The sequence below is a fragment of the Enhydra lutris genome, unplaced genomic scaffold (assembly GCF_002288905.1).
Source record: "Enhydra lutris kenyoni isolate GAN:26980312 unplaced genomic scaffold, ASM228890v2 scaffoldscaffold1, whole genome shotgun sequence".
Lineage (NCBI taxonomy): Eukaryota > Metazoa > Chordata > Mammalia > Carnivora > Mustelidae > Enhydra > Enhydra lutris.
In genome coordinates this window covers 96,315,403-96,332,907 of record NW_019154085.1, presented here as the reverse complement: position 1 = coordinate 96,332,907, position 17,505 = coordinate 96,315,403, and the positions used below count along the sequence as shown (strand labels likewise).

At 41.5% G+C, this 17,505-nt stretch overlaps 1 protein-coding gene across 1 annotated transcript in view; it reads left to right on the top strand.

Moving 5' to 3' along the window:
• Positions 1–17,505, top strand: part of LOC111145481 (aminocarboxymuconate semialdehyde decarboxylase) — an 83,898-nt gene that overhangs the window by 32,266 nt on the left and 34,127 nt on the right. The window contains exons 5-7 of the mRNA XM_022500380.1: positions 8,195–8,431; positions 13,317–13,410; positions 16,447–16,542. Coding sequence (XP_022356088.1) covers positions 8,195–8,431; positions 13,317–13,410; positions 16,447–16,542 — 427 coding nt within the window. The remainder of the gene's footprint in view (positions 1–8,194; positions 8,432–13,316; positions 13,411–16,446; positions 16,543–17,505) is intronic.

Sequence of the window (17,505 nt, the reverse complement as noted above, 5' to 3'; positions counted from 1 at the left end):
GGGGAAAGGGAGAAAGAATCCCAAGCAGACTCCCCACTGAGCGCAGAGGCCAAGGATGGCTCCATCTCATGATGTTGAGATCATGACCTGAGCTGAAATCAAGACTTGGGAGCTTAACAAACTGAGTTACCCAGGCACTTCTAGACTCAATTGTTTTTTTAATTTAAAAAACTCTAAGACTTCAATATGTGAAAATTTATCAAAGTGTCTACTATTTTGACTGAACAGCTGGAATTTCTGGAGAGTACCAAATGCCTGCCAGTGGAGGTGGGGTGGAGTTGAAAGAAATAGTAAGGAAAGAAGAGTTAGGAGGGGCAAGATGGCAGAGAAGTAGGAGACCCTATTTCAACCCATCCTGAAGTGAGCTAAATATCTACCAGAACACTCTGAACACCCATGAAATCAGCCTGAGATGTAAGATTATACACTTCTGGATCTCTATGGGGGCAGGAAATCATCAGTGGAGAGGTAAAATGGAGGGGAATGCTCAGACTGATATCGAAGGATAAACAGAAGGGGGAAGGAGCCACCAGAAGAGACTCACTGGAAAGTAATACCCCAGTACGAAATTACCCTGTGCTTGGGGACCAGCATTAACCTGGAGTCTGCTTAAAAGCACTCAAAAAGAGCAAAATTTCTTAAAGGGCAACTGTGGAATTGGGTGGCCATGGGCACAGTCCTAACCCATGGACCCAGGATGGCCAGTGCCTGTGACCACCCATGCCAGAGAGAGTGCAGCACAGCCCCCAGTCCATGATCCCTGAGCCTCTGGCTTTCCACTGCTTGTGCCACTGCTTGGCTGGGCGCACTCCCACCCGCACGTGAGAGAGCCTGGTGTGGGCACCAGCCAGCAGTCTCTAGGTCCGCAGCCTTCCACCACCTGCCTGTGGGAAGTTGCAGTGTTCAGCGGAGTTTGCAGAGGGGGAGTCTGTGTGTTCTGGATGATCCAGGGGGGAGCAGACTGAGGCTTCTCTCTGAGATCAAGAACTATGTGTGGACAGTTTACTTTTTGCACTAGCCCTCTGAAAAGCTGCAAAAAGCTGCCCAAGAACAAAAACCTCAAGTACAAAAACCTGAAAAACCCAGTTTCCCCAGAGCCCAGCCACTTGATAGGGGGCAGGGTGACTCAGCCAAAGCAAGACCCACTGAAAAACAACGCAGCATGTCCCTCCCCAAGAAGACAAGCTAAAAGAACAAGAGGACAATAACCACAGGGTCCCCACAAAACTGTAAAACCCCAATATCAGGGGAAAACAGTATATTAAGTCACCGGTATTGCCCCCAAACCTGTATATTTCATAGATACAACTTTTCTTTTTAATTAGTTCTCACGGTTCATCTTATTTTTTTAACCTACTCACCATTACAACTAGATATTTAATACTACATATAGCATAATAACTTTTTTTTGTTTTTACATAATAACTTTTTTCTTAACATAATAACTTTTTAACTTGAGCTTTTTTCATATATATACCTGGCGTTTTTGTTTTATTTTGTTTTTTTCTAAATATAAATAGGTATAAACTTCAAGGTAATCCTTTTTCCCTATTTGATACTACCCCTATATATAAGACAGTTTTAATTTCCCTGTATCTCTGGGAAGTTGAGTCCTTTAACAAAGATAACAAGATACACCCACATCAAGGGTTTATAACCACCTTCCCATCTTATTCTTCTGTCAGTGTTTCTGTGCACTTGTTTTTGTTTTTGCACTGTATAAATTTATTCTTGTGGTTCATTTTGGGTGGGTTTTTCTTTTCTTTTTTTTTTTTTTCTTTCTTGTCTCTTACTTTTGGCAGTCTTCTTGTTTCTTCGTTTTTGGTTTATATACCTTATAAACCTTACTTTTGGAACTCATTTTGGCTGAGTTTTTTTTTCCTTTTTCTCTTTCTTTTTTCCTTTTTTCTTTCTTTTTGGTGATGACTTTCCATTGTTCCAAAACTTTCCAAAGGGGCACCTTGACTGTATCATGGTTGATATATTCCACTATACATCACCTCAACCACCTCTCACAAAAATGACTAGGAAGATGAACACCCAACAGAGGAAAAATTCAGAGACTTTGACCTCTGCCACAGAACTACTGGATATGGACATAAACAATATGTTGGAAATGGAATCTAGGGTAAAAATTGTCCAGGCAATGGCTAGGTTGGAGAAGACCATTAGTGGCAACATAGAATCTCTAAGGGGGAAGTGAGAGGCAACCTAGCAGAAGTTTAAAATGCTATCAAAGAGATCCAATCTAATCTAAATACTTTAACAGCTAGGGTAACCAAGGCAGAAGATCGGATTAGTGATCTAGAAGACAGAAGATAGAAAAGCAGGATCAGGAGGAGGCCTGGAACAAACAACTTAAAAGCCGTGAAAACAGAATTAGGGAAATAAGTAACACAACAAAACGTTCCAATGTCAGAATTATTGGGATCCCTGAGGGGGTGGAGAAAGAGAAGACTAGAAGATATAGTTGAACAAATACTGGATGAAAATTTCCCTATTCTGGGGAATGGAACAAGTGTGTGTGTCCTAGAGACAGGAGGACACCCCCCAAGATCAACGAGTCTAGAAAAACCTCCAGACACTTAATTGTGAGATTCACAAATCATAAATTCAGACAGGAGGTCTTAAGGGCAGCTGGGGGAAGAGATTCTTTACGTACAGATGAAGAACCATCAGAATAACATCAGATCTGTCCACAGAAACCTGGCAAGCCAGAAAGGGCTGGCAAGACATATTCAGGGCACTAAATGAGAAGAATATTCAGCCAAGAATACTTTATCCACCAAGGCTGACATTCAAAATGGAAGGAGAAATAAAGAGCTTCCACAACTGGCAAGGTCTAAAACATTATGTGACCACCAAGCCAGCAGTGTAAGAAATACTAAGGGGTGGTTCTATAAAAGAAGAAAGAACCCAAGAGTGACAGAACAGAAAGTTACAGAGACAATGTATAGAAATAAGGACTTCACAGGCAACATGATGTCAATAAAAACTTATCTTTCAATAATCATTCTCAATGTGAACAGCATAAATGCTCCCATAAAAAAGCATAGGGCTGCAGACTGGATAAAACAACAGGACCCATCCATATGCTGTCTCCAAGATACATATTTTTTTTTTAATTTATTTATTTGTCAGAGAGAGAGAGGGAGAGAGAGCAAGCACAGGCAGACAGAATGGCAGGCAGAGGCAGAGGGAGAAGCAGGCTCCCCAATGAGCAAGGAGCCCCATGTGGGACTCGATCCCAGGACGCTGGGATCATGACCTGAGCCTAAGGCAGCTGCTTAACCAACTGAGCCACCCAGGCGTCCCCCCAAGATACATATTTTTAAACCTAAACATACATCCAGACTGAAAGTGAAGGGATGGAGAACCATCTTTCATGGCAATGGGCCTCAAAAGAAAGCTTGGGTAGTGATTCTCATATCAGATAAATTAGATTTTTAGCTAAAGACTGTAGTCAGAGATACAGAAGGACATTACATCATTCTTTTTATTTATTTATTTATTTGACAGAGACACAGTGAGATAGGGAACACAAGCAAGAGGGGTGAGAGAGGGAGAAGCAGGCCTCCCACAGAGCAGGGAACCCAATGTGGGGCTCAATCCCAGGACCCCGGGACCATGCCCTGAGCCGAAGGCAGATGCCCAACGACTGAGCCACCAAGAAGATCTAACAATTGTAAATATTTATATCCCCAATATGGGAGCAGTCAACTATATAAGACAACTGTTAAACAAAATAAACAGTCATATTGATATGAATACATTAATTGTAGGGGATCTTAACATGCCCTCAGCAATAGACAGACCATCTAAGCAGAAAATCAACAAAGAAACAAGAGCTTTGATTGACACATTGGACCAGATGGACCTCATAGATATATACAGAACATTCCACCCTAAAGCAACAGAATAGTCATTCTTCTCGAGCACACACGGAACTTTCTCTAGAATAGACCACATACTGGGTCACAAATCAGGGTTCAACCAATACCAAAAGATTGAGATTATTCCCTGCATATTCTCAGACCACAATGCTTTGAAACTGGAACTCAACCACAAGAAATTCAAACACTTGGAAGCTAAGACCACCCTGCTTAAGAATGTTTGGATCAACCAGTAAATCAAAGAAGAACTTAAACAATTCATGGAAACCAACAAGAATGAAGACACTTCGGTCCAAAACCTATGGTTATGGCAAAGGTGGTCCTAATGGGAAATACATAGCCATCCAAACCTCACTCAAAAAAGCTGAAATATCCCGAATACACCAACTCTCTTTACACCTTAAAGATCTGGGAAATTAGCAACAAATTAAGCCAACCCCATGCACAAGAAGGGATTAGTTAAGATTAGAGCAGAGATCAATGAGTTAGAAACTAGAGATACAGTAGAACACATCAACAAAACTAGAAGTTGGTTCTTTGAAAGAATTAATAAGATCAATAAACCACTGGCCAAACTAATCCAAAAGAAAAGAGAGAGGAACCGGGGCGCCTGGGTGGCTCAGTGGGTTGGGGCCTCTGCTTTCGGCTCAGGTCATGATCCCAGGGTCCTGGGATCGAGCCCCGCGTCGGGCTCTCTGCTTGGCAGGGAGCCTGCTTCCTCCTCTCTCTGCCTGCCTCTGCCTACTTGTGATCTCTGTCTGTCAAATGAAATGAATAAAATCTTTAAAAAAAAAAAAAAAAGAGAGAGGAACCAAATTAATAAAATTATGAATGAAAGGGGAGGGATCACAACTAACACTGAGGAAATAGAAACAATCATCAGAAATTATTATCAACAATTATATGCCAATAAGTTAAGCAACCTAGAAGAAATGGATACATTCCTGGAAACCTATAAACTACCAAGACTGAAACAGGAAGAAATTGACAACCTGAATAGACCAATATCTAGTAATGAGATTGAAGCAGTGATCAAAAACCTCCCAAAAAATAAGAGCCCAGGACCTGACGGATTCCCTGGGGAATTCTACCAAACATCCAAAGAAGAAATAATACCTAGTCTCCTGAAGCTGTTTCAAAAAATAGAAACAGAGGGAAAATTTCCAGACTTTATGAAGCCAGCATTACCTTGATCCCCAAACCAGGCAAAGACCCCATCAAAAAGGAGAATTTCAGACCAATATCCCTGATGAATATGGATGCCAAGATTCTCAACAAGATCCTAGTGAACAGGATCCAAGAGTACATTAAAAAGCTTATCTACCATGACCAGGTGGGATTTATCCCTGGGATGCAACGGTGGTTCAACATTCATAAATCAATCAATGTGGTAGAACAAATCAATAAGAGAAGAGAGAAGAACCACGTGGTCCTCTCAATTGATGCAGAGAAAGAATTTGACAAAACACAGCACCCTGTTTCTGATTAAAATGCTTCAAGGTATAGGGGTAGAGAGAACATTCCTCAATTTCATCAACTCTATCTATGAAAAACCCACAGTGAATATCAGTCCTCAATGGGAAAAAGCTGACAGCCTTCCCTTTGAGATCAGGAACACAACAAAGATGCCCACTCTCCATACTCTTGTTCAACATAGTATTAGAAGTCCTAGCAACAGCAAACAGACAACAAAGAGAAATAAAAGGTATTCAAATTGGCAATTTGAATTCAAATTGGTACAATTGAAAACAAATTGTTACAATTGTTATCACAATTGCCAAGAGGTAAAGGACCTGTACCTGAGGAACTACAGAACACTCATGAAAGAAATTGAAGAAAACACAAAAAGATGGAAAAGCATCCCATATTCACGTATTGGAAGAATAAACACTGTTAAAATGTCTATACTGCCCAGAGCAATCTATATTTTCAATGCCATCCTGATCAAAATTCCACTGGCATTCTTCAAAGTGCTGGAACAACAATCCTAAAATTTGTATGGAAACTGAAAAGACCCTGAATCACTAAGAAAATGTTGAAAAATAAACACAAAGCTGGGGGCATCATGTTGCCTGATTTCAAGCTTTACTGCAAAGCTCTGATCACCGGGGCACCTGGGTGGCTCAGTGGGTTAAAGCCTCTGCCTTCGGCTTGGGATCAAGCCCCGCATCAGGCTCTCTGCTCAGTGGGGAGTCTGCTTCCCCCTCTCTCTCTCTGCCTGCCTCTCTGCCTACTTGTGATCTGTCTGTCAAATAAATAAATAAAATCTTTAAAAAAAAAAAAAAAGCTGTGATCACCAAGACAGTATGGTACTGGCACAAAAACAGACACATAGACCAAAGGAACAGAATAGAAAGTCCATATATGGACCCTCAACTCTATGGTCAAATAATCTTTGACAAAGCAGGGAAAAATATCCAGTGGAAACAAGACAGTCTCTTCAATAAATGGTGCTGGGAAAATTGGACATCTATGTATAGAAGAATGAAACCCGACCATTCTCTCACACCATACACAAAGATAAACTCGAAAGGGATGAAAGACCTCAACGTGAGGCAGGAATCTATTTAAATCCTAGAGGAGAACATGGGCAGTAACCTCTTTGACATCGGTCACAGCAACTTCTTTCAAGACACGTCTCCAAAAACAAAGAAAACAAAAGCGAAAATGAACTTTTGGGACTTCATCAAGATAAAAAGCTTCTGCACAGCAAAGGAAACAGTCAACAAAACAAAAAGGCAACCCACAGAATGGAAGAAGATACTCACAAATGACACTACAAAGGGTTGATATCCAAGATCTATAAAGAACTCCTCAAACCCAACACACATGAAACAGATAATCATGTCAAAAAATGGGCAGAAGACATGAACAGACACTTCTCCAAAGAAGACATACAAATGTTTAAGACACATGAAAAAATGTTCATCATCACTAGCCATCAGGGAAATTCAAATCAAAACCACATTGACATACCAGTTAGAATGGCCAAAATCAACAGGGCAGGAAACAAGTGTTGGAGAGGATGTGAAGAATGGGGAACCCTCTTACATTGTTGGTGGGAATGCAAGTTGGTACAGCCACTTTGGTGAACAGTGTGGAGATTCCTCAAGAAATTAAAACTAGAGCTAACCTATGACTCTGCAATTGCACTACCGGGTATTTACCCCAAAGATACAGATGTAGTGAAAAGAAGGACCACAGGTACCCCAATGTTCATAGCAGCAATGTCCACAATTGCCAAACTGTGGAAAGAGCCGAGATGCCCTTCAACAGACGAACTGATAAAGAAGATGTGGTCCATGTATACAATGGAATATTACTCAGTCATCAGAAAAGATGAATACCCAACTTTTGAATCAACATGGACGGCACTAAAGGAGATTATGCTGAGTGAAGTAAGTCAAGCAGAGAAAGTCAATTATCATATGGTTTCATTTACTTGTGGAGCATAAGGAATAACATGGAGGACATTAGGAGAAGGAAAGGAAAAGAGAATTGGGGTAAACCAGAGGGGGAGATGAAAGATGAGAGACTGTGGATTCTGAGAAACAAACTGAGGGTTATGGAGGGGAGGGAGTTGGGGGGATGGATGAGCCTGGTGGTGGGCATTAAGGAGGGCACATATCGCATGGAGCACTAGGTGTGATGCATAAACAATGAATCTTGGAACATGTAAAAATAAAATAAAATTAAGATGTAAAAAAATTAAAATTAACATTAAAAAGAAGGGAGAGTTAGGGGAACAGAAAGAGAAGCTTTCTGTATCAATATTTTGCTAAGGTAACTCTTGAGTGTCGCAGCCAGCAGAAAGGACAGGGAGGAACACAGGAACAGGAGGGGTCCATAAACAGTCTGGCATCCCATGATGAGGCATGACAAGGAAGTGAGCTGCTGGTGATGCCGGACACTCAATAGGCCCAGTCCCCTGTGTGCGGGAGCTGTAACACTCCGCACCGCCTTGCTGGCCCCCTGGGTGTCCCGGGATGGGTGGGAGGGTGTGGTCCACCCTCCTTCCAACTCTACTATAGGATGACTGGCCCAGTAATTGTGTCCATCCCTTCTGATTATAACTTCCATTTTTCTAATTAATCAGCAATATACTAGCAGTTTTCTTTACTTTTGCAGTGATTGGCTTTTGGTCTCCTGTAGTCAGGGGCCATTTCATCTGTGCCCCAGCTTGCTGAGGAGTAAAAGCAATGGACAGTGACAAATGATTCAGCCCAGGTGGTGGTGTTAGAGTAAATATCTAAAGAAGTAGGTTATGAATGATATGATCTTCCCTTACCTGTCTCCACCAGGCCAAACCTCAGGACACTCTAGATCTGTGCCAGCTTTTAAACAATGACTTGGCTGCCACTGTTGCGAACCACCCCAAGAGGTTTGTGGGCCTGGGCACATTGCCCATGCAGGCCCCTGAGCTTGCTGTTAAGGAGATGGAGCGCTGTGTAAAGGAGCTGGGCTTTCCGGGGGTCCAGATCGGCTCCCACATCAACGAGTGGGACCTGAACGCACCGGAACTCTTCCCTGTCTATGCCGTGAGTATGCGGGGATACCCCAGCCAGCATGCGGCAGAGCCAGGCACGGTGCTGGGTGCTGGAGGGCAGAATAGGAATATGTCACCTCCCTGGCAGGGGGGAAGAAAGATGCCTGATGACATGCTGCATATAGCAGGAAATATGGAAAGAGTTCTCCAAAAGGAGTGGGCAATACCACTAGAAGAGAGACAGGTGGAAATGTTTCATAGGCCAGCCCGGAGTTAGCCAGGGAAATCTCTCTTCCTTTCCATCCCCCATGCTCCCTTTCTACCCTTTCATCTGGACGCTGAAATATTACCCTCATCCCAGCCATAGTACAAAAGGCCATATTAGTGACACGCAAAGAAAAAAAAAAGTATTTATTTTGCTTTAGAAAAAAAATACTTATCTTTCAAAATCATGAAGTTGTTTTCCAGGTGCCTGAGTGGCTCAGTCAGTTAAACACCTGCCTTCAGCTCAGGGCATGATCCCAGAGTTCTGGAATCCAGTCCCCCATCAGGCTTAAGCGGGGAGTCTGCCTTTCCCTCTCTCTCTCCATCTGCTTCTCCCCCAGCTCATCCTCTCTCTTGTTCTTTCTCTCAAATGAATACATAAAATATTTTTTAAAAAATTATGAAGGGATTTTGAAGAAATTCTGGAAAATACAGAAAAGCATAAAAAGGAAAACAAAAATAACTCATAATCCCACTACCCAAAGATAATCACTGTTATTATATATTTATTTTGTTTGCATGTTTCTGCATATATCTATATTTTAATGAAATCTGAATTCTATTATACATGTGATTTCATATCCTAATGAAGAATTTCTAATCCAAATGAAAATCTCTTAATGCATGAATTTTAAATAACTGCCTAATATTCCAATATATGGATATGTTTTGATTTATTTAACCAGTCCTCAATTAATATACTCTTTATGCCATGTATTTTGAAAATGTATAATTAAAACATGTAACAAAAACAATGCCATCAAAATATTTGGTGAAACTAGCTGGTGAGTATATGGAAGTTCATGGTACCATTGTTTACAACTTTCTACATTTGAAATATTGCGTTATAAAGTATATTTTCAGGAATTCAGTGCCATTTTCATCTTCCAAGTATCCAAATTAAGTGTCCACAGTCCCATGGTCCTCTCCACCAGTCCTCCTCAGCCCTTCTGTTCTTTCTGCAACTAAGCATGCTTTTCTTCATATCAGGAATCAAGATGCATAATTCTACATTCAATTGCATTTTTTATTTCTTTCTTTATTTCTAGAACGTTAATAGTATTGCTTTCTATTATTTTCATTGTAAATGCAAAATCTTCAATAGTGAATTAAATAGATGTTGGTGGGGATGCCTGGTGGCTCAGTCAGTTAAGCGTCTGCCTTCAGATCATGATCCCTGGATCTTGGGATCAAGTCCCACATCAGGCTCTCTGCTTAGGGAGGACTGCTTCTCCCTCTGCCTGCCTTTCCGCCTGCTTGTGCTCTCTCTCTCTCTCTCTCTCTCACTAACAAATAATTAAACAAAATCTTTAAAAATAATTTTAGAGGCACCTGGGTGGCTCAGTGGGTTAAGCTTCTGCCTTTGGCTCAGGTCATGATCTCAGGGTCCTGGGCTCAAGCCCCGTATTGGGCTCTTGGCTTGGCAGGGAGCCTGCTTCCCCTTTTCTCTCTGCCTGCCTCTCTGCCTACTTGTGATCTCTCTCTCTCTGTCAAATAAATAAATAAAATCCTAAAAAAAAATAACAATTTTAAAAAATAATAAATAAATAGATGTCGGCGTACTGCCCAGCACTATAACCACAGATCATTTATTTGTGTTTATTGAGCTCTGCCTACATGCAAAAATGTTTCCATGTTGGGCACCTGGGTGGCTCAGTTGGTTAAGCAACTGCCTTCGGCTCAGGTCATGATCCTGGCGTCCCAGGCTCAGGTCATGATCCTGGCGTCCCAGGCTCAGCGGGGAGTCTGCTTCTTCCTCTCCCCTTTCATGCTCTCTCTCACTCTCTCTCAAATAAATAAATAGAATCTTTCCATGTTTATATCTATGGACACTGCCCACCAGTTAGGGTGTTACCTGTTAAATTGCCTCCCAATAACCTAAAAGATTTAATGTTCCTCTAAATATTGAACTCCCTGAAGCTTACTGGCTGCAGGGACTGAGGTGAGGCAGTGAATGTTTTCTAGAAACTTTAATGGGCTTTGAAAGAGGATTTATTTACTTGTGCATCCAAGTTGTTTCAGCACAATGTGAGCAAGCCTTCAGCTGCAAATCATTTTATTATTCACTGGGATTGGGTTTATGAATTACTAAGGAGCTCAAAAAGCAAGAGCAGTCAGTTGTGGTTCAAATGGATATTTTCATTTGTATGACTCGCTCAACCAATCACTCATTCTAAATAGGCTGTTTTGGGGGCTGCTGATCTCTCAGGGAATTCAGGAGAGTATCCTGACCCCAGCAGATCTGTGATATCCTGGAGCTGGCAGCACATTCATTCGACTAGCAAGACTTGACAGCCTCACTAGTCTCTAGCTTGCATCAATAACATGGCTAAAACAAATGACAGGAGTTACCATGAATCAAGTTGTCTTTGTCATTTCAAGGGAGCCTGGACCTCCAACGTGTCTAGCCAACTCCTTTATTTCCTAGACCTCCCTCGTTAGTGAGTGAACCCAACCATACATGCTCAGGTCAGTTTTCAGGCACAAAAATGTCCTTATTACAAGTATGAGACACACAGACTAGCAGTGGCAGACTGCCTGCCTCTACCATGTATCAGACGCAAGACCTGAGTAATTTACCTAGCCTCTAACTGCCTTAGTGTCTTTCTCTGCAAAATCAGAGTAATAAAAAGGCTCATCTCAGAAAGTATTATGCTAAGTGAAACAAGTCAGAGACAAATAAATACCATATGATTTCACTTATATGTGGGATCTAAAAGAAAAATAAACAAAGACAGTGATATACCCAATGGACACAGAGAGCAAACCAGCGCCTACCAAGGGGATGGGCAAAATGGGTAAACCGGAGTGGGGGGGATACTTGGCTTCCAGTTATGAAATACGTAAGTCACAAAGATGAACGGTCCAGCATAGGGAATAAAATCAATACCGTAATGGTGCTGTATGGTGACAGATGGCAGCTTCCCTTGTGTAAGCACAGCATAAGGTAGAGTTGTCAAATCACCATGCTCTACACCTGAAAGTAATGGAACATTGTGTGTCACCTATATTTCAATTTTTAAAAGTGCTCATCTTATAAAGGATTAAACTAGTCAACAATTATAAAATTCTTATAACAGCTTTGGCATATGGTAAATTCTCTGTTAATATGAGTTATCACAATTTTGAGAGTTTAGGTGACTTCTTTTTGTGTTCTCTACATACAGAAGGGATCAAGAGTATTTACTAATTTGAATTGAAGAGAAATGCACCATCACAGGTGCATAGAATAACATTTTATCCTAATAAGGAGTCAAATCCCACTGAGATACCATGATTTTGTGCCTTTGTCAACCCCAACCCATCCCAAGAAGTTAACTCTGCCTGCATCCATTATCAGAAATGAATTACCTCCTCTCCCTTCTGTCCCCAGAACCTGATGAAATTAGAAGTCCATTCTCCAATCTACCCTTTGTCTGCCACTTCCAGAATCTCTTGTTCTCCAATAATTGCATCTCATTTTTAAAATGCATATGTCCAGGGACAGGTGGATGCCTCAGTCAGTTAAGCACTGGGGTCTTGATTTTGGCTCAGGTCATGATCTTAGGGTTGTGAGATCAATTCCTGCATTGGGCTCAATTGCCTCTCTCCTTCTGCCTTCCTCCACCCTCTCCACTGCTCCCGCACTCTGCCAACTAGCACACCTCTCTCTCTTCTTTAAAAAAATAAATGAAATTTAAAACTAAAAATAAATAAAAATGTTTATGTCCAGAACTCATATTGCATCACCCTATTTAGCCCACATATTTATATGTAAAGGTAGAATGAATCACTCCAGCACCTCAATATATTTAGGTAAGAAATGAGTTAAGGAAAATTGGTTTTGAATCTTGTTAAGCACTCATACTCAATGCCCACTGAGGGAACTTTTTTCAAATTAAGTATTTTGTTGAATAAAAGTCATTCCATCCAGATAGGATTTCCAGTTCCCAGAAGGACCTGGAATAGGTTTGCCCATGACATTCATCGCAGTACCTGTGGGGCTGGAACTGAGAGCTCTTGACTTCCTGAAGGCATCTCATTCACAACAGACTGTTCAGGGACTCAGCTGGGCTCCTGAGGCTTTGTGAGTACCAGTAGACCCCCAGAAACTCCCAGCCAGTGTTGGGCTCTGTGTGACCAATGGCTTGGGTCAGGCTAGCCTGCTCCAGTCAAGTCACAGGCCTCTGGCCCCCACCTATCGCTTTTTCACTTTCACATCCTCAGGTTTCCAAGTGGGAGAAACAAGGGAACACTCTAGCCCTGACTCTAAGTGTACAATCTGAACAGTCCTCCTGAAAGAATGGATCAAGTAGGAACCAGCAGAGGAAACTTCCCCTGCATTTGAGGCATGGGATCAGTCCTTGAGCATTTTGCTCTCAACTACAACACTTGAATGCTGGATGTTTCCTGTGACTTGTTTTGCCAAAAATATTTTATATTCATTGACCTCCATGGTAAATCCACCAACTCCCTTGTTAATTCTAAGAGGCCTTCTTATTTTCTAAGCAGGAGCAGAATTTCTCAATGCTTTTTTAATATAGATTAAGAAACAATTTCAAATGTTTTAGCTTATTTATTCAGATCAATATAGACCCAGAGAAAAAGTCTCCCTAAAATAGTACCCTATATTTGCTGGTTCATCCAAATAACAGTCCTTCTCTCTCCCTCTCTCTCTCATTGCTTCTTTAAAGGTGGCTGAAAAGCTGAACTGTTCCCTATTTGTGCACCCCTGGGACATGCAGATGGATGGACGGATGGCCAAATACTGGCTCCCTTGGCTCGTAGGTTTGTATCAGCTTGGTTCTAAAAAAGAGGATCAAGTTTTTGGTTTTTTCCAATTATTTCTGGAACCCTTCTATGTCAAAAAGAGAAAGTATGAATAATTAACAGGATTGTGAGTTACTGAGCTCTTGGATAAATGCTATATATATTACTTCAATATATACATATCCACATAAAACTCTATGAGGATGACATTATAATAACCGTTTTACAGGGAAGAAACCGAGTCTCTGAGTGGTTAGATAAGTTGTCCAAGTAACACAGTTAATAAGTGAAAATGGAATTTACACAAATCTGTCTGACTCCAAAGCTACCTCACTACACAGACTCCCAAAAAAGCTCCAAAAATAAGTAACCATGCCTGCGTAATAGAATTTTTTAAAGAGCCAACAAGCTCTTGGGCACCTGGTTGGCTCAGTCAGCTAAGTGCCTGCCTTCAGTTCAGTTCATGATCCCAGGGTCCTGGCACTGTGCCCCACACTGGGCTCTCTGCTCAGCGAGGAGGAGACTGCTTCTCCTCTCCTCCTGCTGCCACTCCCCCTGCTTGGGCGTTCTCTCTCTCTCTCTCTCTCTCTCTGTCAAATAAAAAATAAAATCTTTAAAAAAAAAAAAAAAAGAAAAAGAGTATCAGCTCTTAAAATGAGAACGCTGGAGTTAACAAGTAGAAGGTCAACTCCCACCACCCTAGATTATAGATGACCCAGGCTTTCAATTTTTCTGTTATCTGTTCCTTTCTGCTGCTCTTTGTTCCTGCTCTATTCATTCATGATTCCACATGAAGGTAAAGGAGAGGATAAGAGGAGAGACCTCTGCTTGGCCTATCCAATCTCCTTATTACCCCTGATAAAGGAAATGGAGACAGGTGGCAATTCTGTGGTCACAGGTAAAAAGTACGGCTCATCTACAAATCCAGTAGTGGGTTTCCCAGTTGAACAGCCTTGGATTTTCTTTAGGGAGGCCATTATTCCATTCTCTCCACAGCCCAGTTAGTTAGTACAATCATAGTTAGTTATAACTAATCATAATTAGTACAAATGATAGTACTTGTATCATTAGTACAAGTAATGATAAAGTAACCAACATGAAGAACTAATGGAGCAGTATATTGGAGGTAAGAAAACTGAATTTCAGTTCCAGCTAGGCTCTAGTTCTCTGTATAACCTGTGGCAAATCACTTCACCTTTTCAGGCCCATTTCTTATGTGTAAAGTGGGAGAGCTGGTCTGCACTATCTTTCTGCTCTGGCATTTTGTGTCTCTCTGATTGTTTTTGGAGACCAATGTATTTAGTAAGGCAGCTTCCTACCCATCCTCCACCAGCTTTTTCAACAAGAATTAGCAGGAAGAGACAACCCTAAAAGGCACCAATGCTGTCCAGCTCCAAAGAAAAGCCATCCTAATTCAGACAACACTTTGACTAGTCCCACAAACTTATTTGTATTACAACTTCCCACATGAAAAACAGAAGAACATGTGCCTAAAGAGACATTTCATCATTCATTTATGCAACACATATATATTGATCCTTTCCAGCATGCCAGGCCCTGTACCAGGCAATGAGGACATTGACATGGACAAAACCTCTGCCTTCCTGAAGCCAATGATCTGGTTAGAAGAAAGAGATGACAAACAGAGACACAGTTTATAAACAAACAAACAAACAAAGGCTAATTTCAGAATTCTATTCTGGACACAAAAGTAGTCATCAGCCGATTGGAGGACTCCCAGTAAGGGAGGAACATGATGCAACTGACACTGTAAATATTCCACTTTGGTTCCTGTAAAGAGAATGGATTATGTAACTATGGTCCAAATAATTAATGGAGAGCAGAATCACAGGACCAAAAGGAAGTGACGCTTTCCATCCTCCTGCCTTCAGGAAGCTCTGCCCACAAACCAATGCCAGACAGATATGAATCTGTCACTCTTCCAGAATTCCTACAAGGCCAGGGAGTCAGACCATCTCTGTCCATAGAGCAATGACAGGCTTGGGGAAGGATGAGCATCTGGTAAATCCCCATTTGGCAGTCAGAGAGTAAGTATTCCCCTGAAGGTATAGGCTTACCTGTGGAGCCCCCAGAGATTTGTTGATAACAGTCTGAAAAGCAGTTGCCTGGAAATGTAACCCAGACTAACTTTGTGGAGGTGAAGGCACTAGGCATGGAACAGATGCTTCTTCGAGGGGCACAAAGCACTTGAAATAACTCATCTTTTTTTTTTTTAAGATTTTATTTATTTATTTGCCAGAGAGAAAGAGAGCACAAGCAGGGGGGAGTGGCAAGCAGAGAGAGAAGCAGATTCCTCAATGAGCAAGGAGCCTGATACAGGACTTGATCCCAGGACCTGAGCCAAAGGCAGATGCTTAATCGACTGAGCCACCCAGTCTTCCCAAAACAACTCATTCTAATTCAGTTATTTTCGACCTCACCTCTAAGAAGCAGCAAAGATTTGGCAGGAATTATCATTTTAGTTAATATTTATTGAGAACTAAGTGGCAAGAACAAACACGTTCTACAGCTGAAGCACAGGGAAGCAACTAATACTTGTTGAGCACCTCCAATGTGAAGTTCTGGCTAGAACCTTTCCCAACATCATCATTTTCAAGGCTCCACAGTAGTCTTGCAAGATGGGCAACAGGATCCCCATTTCACAGGTGAAGAAGCACAGGCTCAGGAACATTAAATAATTTGTCAAAGGACAGGAAGCAAGAAATTAGAAGAGTTAGGCTTCAACCCAGACTCACTGTACTCTTCTTGCTCCATCATATCCACACTGAAGTGGAAGAATCAGAACAAAAGCTCGGTCCTTTGGCTCCTTGACTCTCTTGTCCATTAGATGACTCCACAGGAGTCTAAGTGGGAAGCTTCTAATGGTCTGTTTGCCAAAGTAATGGCTTCTAGACAACCAAGCCAAGCTGGGACAGAGGGACCTCACATTTCTCAGCATTGACAATCATAGCAAGCTGCCATTCCCCCAACCAAGAGAGCTTCTTCTTGCTTGAGATGACAAGCCTTTCACCCTGTGACTATTTCCTCTTTTAGGAATGCCAGCAGAGACCACCACTGCCATTTGCTCCATGATCATGGGAGGAGTGTTTGAGAAATTTCCTAAACTGAAAGTGTGTTTTGCACATGGAGGTAAGGCACTGTCTGCGTTACTCAGCTCAATCTACCATAACAAAATACCATAGATTCAGTGGCTTAAACAACAGAACTTCATTTTTACACAGTTCTGGATGCTAGAAGTGCAAGATCAAAGTGCCTGCAGTATTAATTTCTGGTGATTCCTATCTTCCTGGATTGTAGAAGTTTACTTTCTTACTATGCACAGGACATGTCCTTTTGGATGGGTAGAGAGATAATCCTAAGGAACAGGAGCTGATCTAAGGGAATCAGCCAGCCATGTGGAGTATCTGGGATTTCCCTGGTGTATATAATGGCTCTCTGGCGATACACACTCTGTGTTGAAGGCTGGGGAGGATCTCCTGTACAAGCAAATCTAATCCCAAATCTCACTGTCCCTCTCCTTTCTCCTATCAAAGTTCCACCTTATAACTTCATTTAACCTTAAATTACCTCCTTAATTACCCTTGTCTCCAAATACAGTTAGATTGGGGGTTAGAGCTTCAACATAAAAATTTTAGAGAGACCCCATAATTCAGTCCATAACATGCCTGCAGCCATCATTCTAGTCATAAAGTATATGATGGTTGGGAACTAAATTCCATTTTTGTGGACAAGGTTAGTTTGGTTGGCATAGTTTTTGTTTAAATCCCTCTAGTCAGACTACAAGCTCTCCAGTTTGCAATAGTTCCTACCATTCTCTATTATTTACAAATAGACTTATTTTATTCATTTATATTTCCTGCTTGGTCCCTGCAGGTAATTGAGTTTCTGACTCTTGGGCACACACACATACCACAACGACCACTACTTTTGATGGTTGCATGCATGGCAATACATTTTATGGACATGCCATCATTATGTAGATATTTCCCAGTTCATAGGCTGTCTCTGTATTTTGCTATTATAAGCACACTACATTTGAAAACCTTGACCACATATCTTTACACACATGTATTCTTTCTTTAGGATAAATTC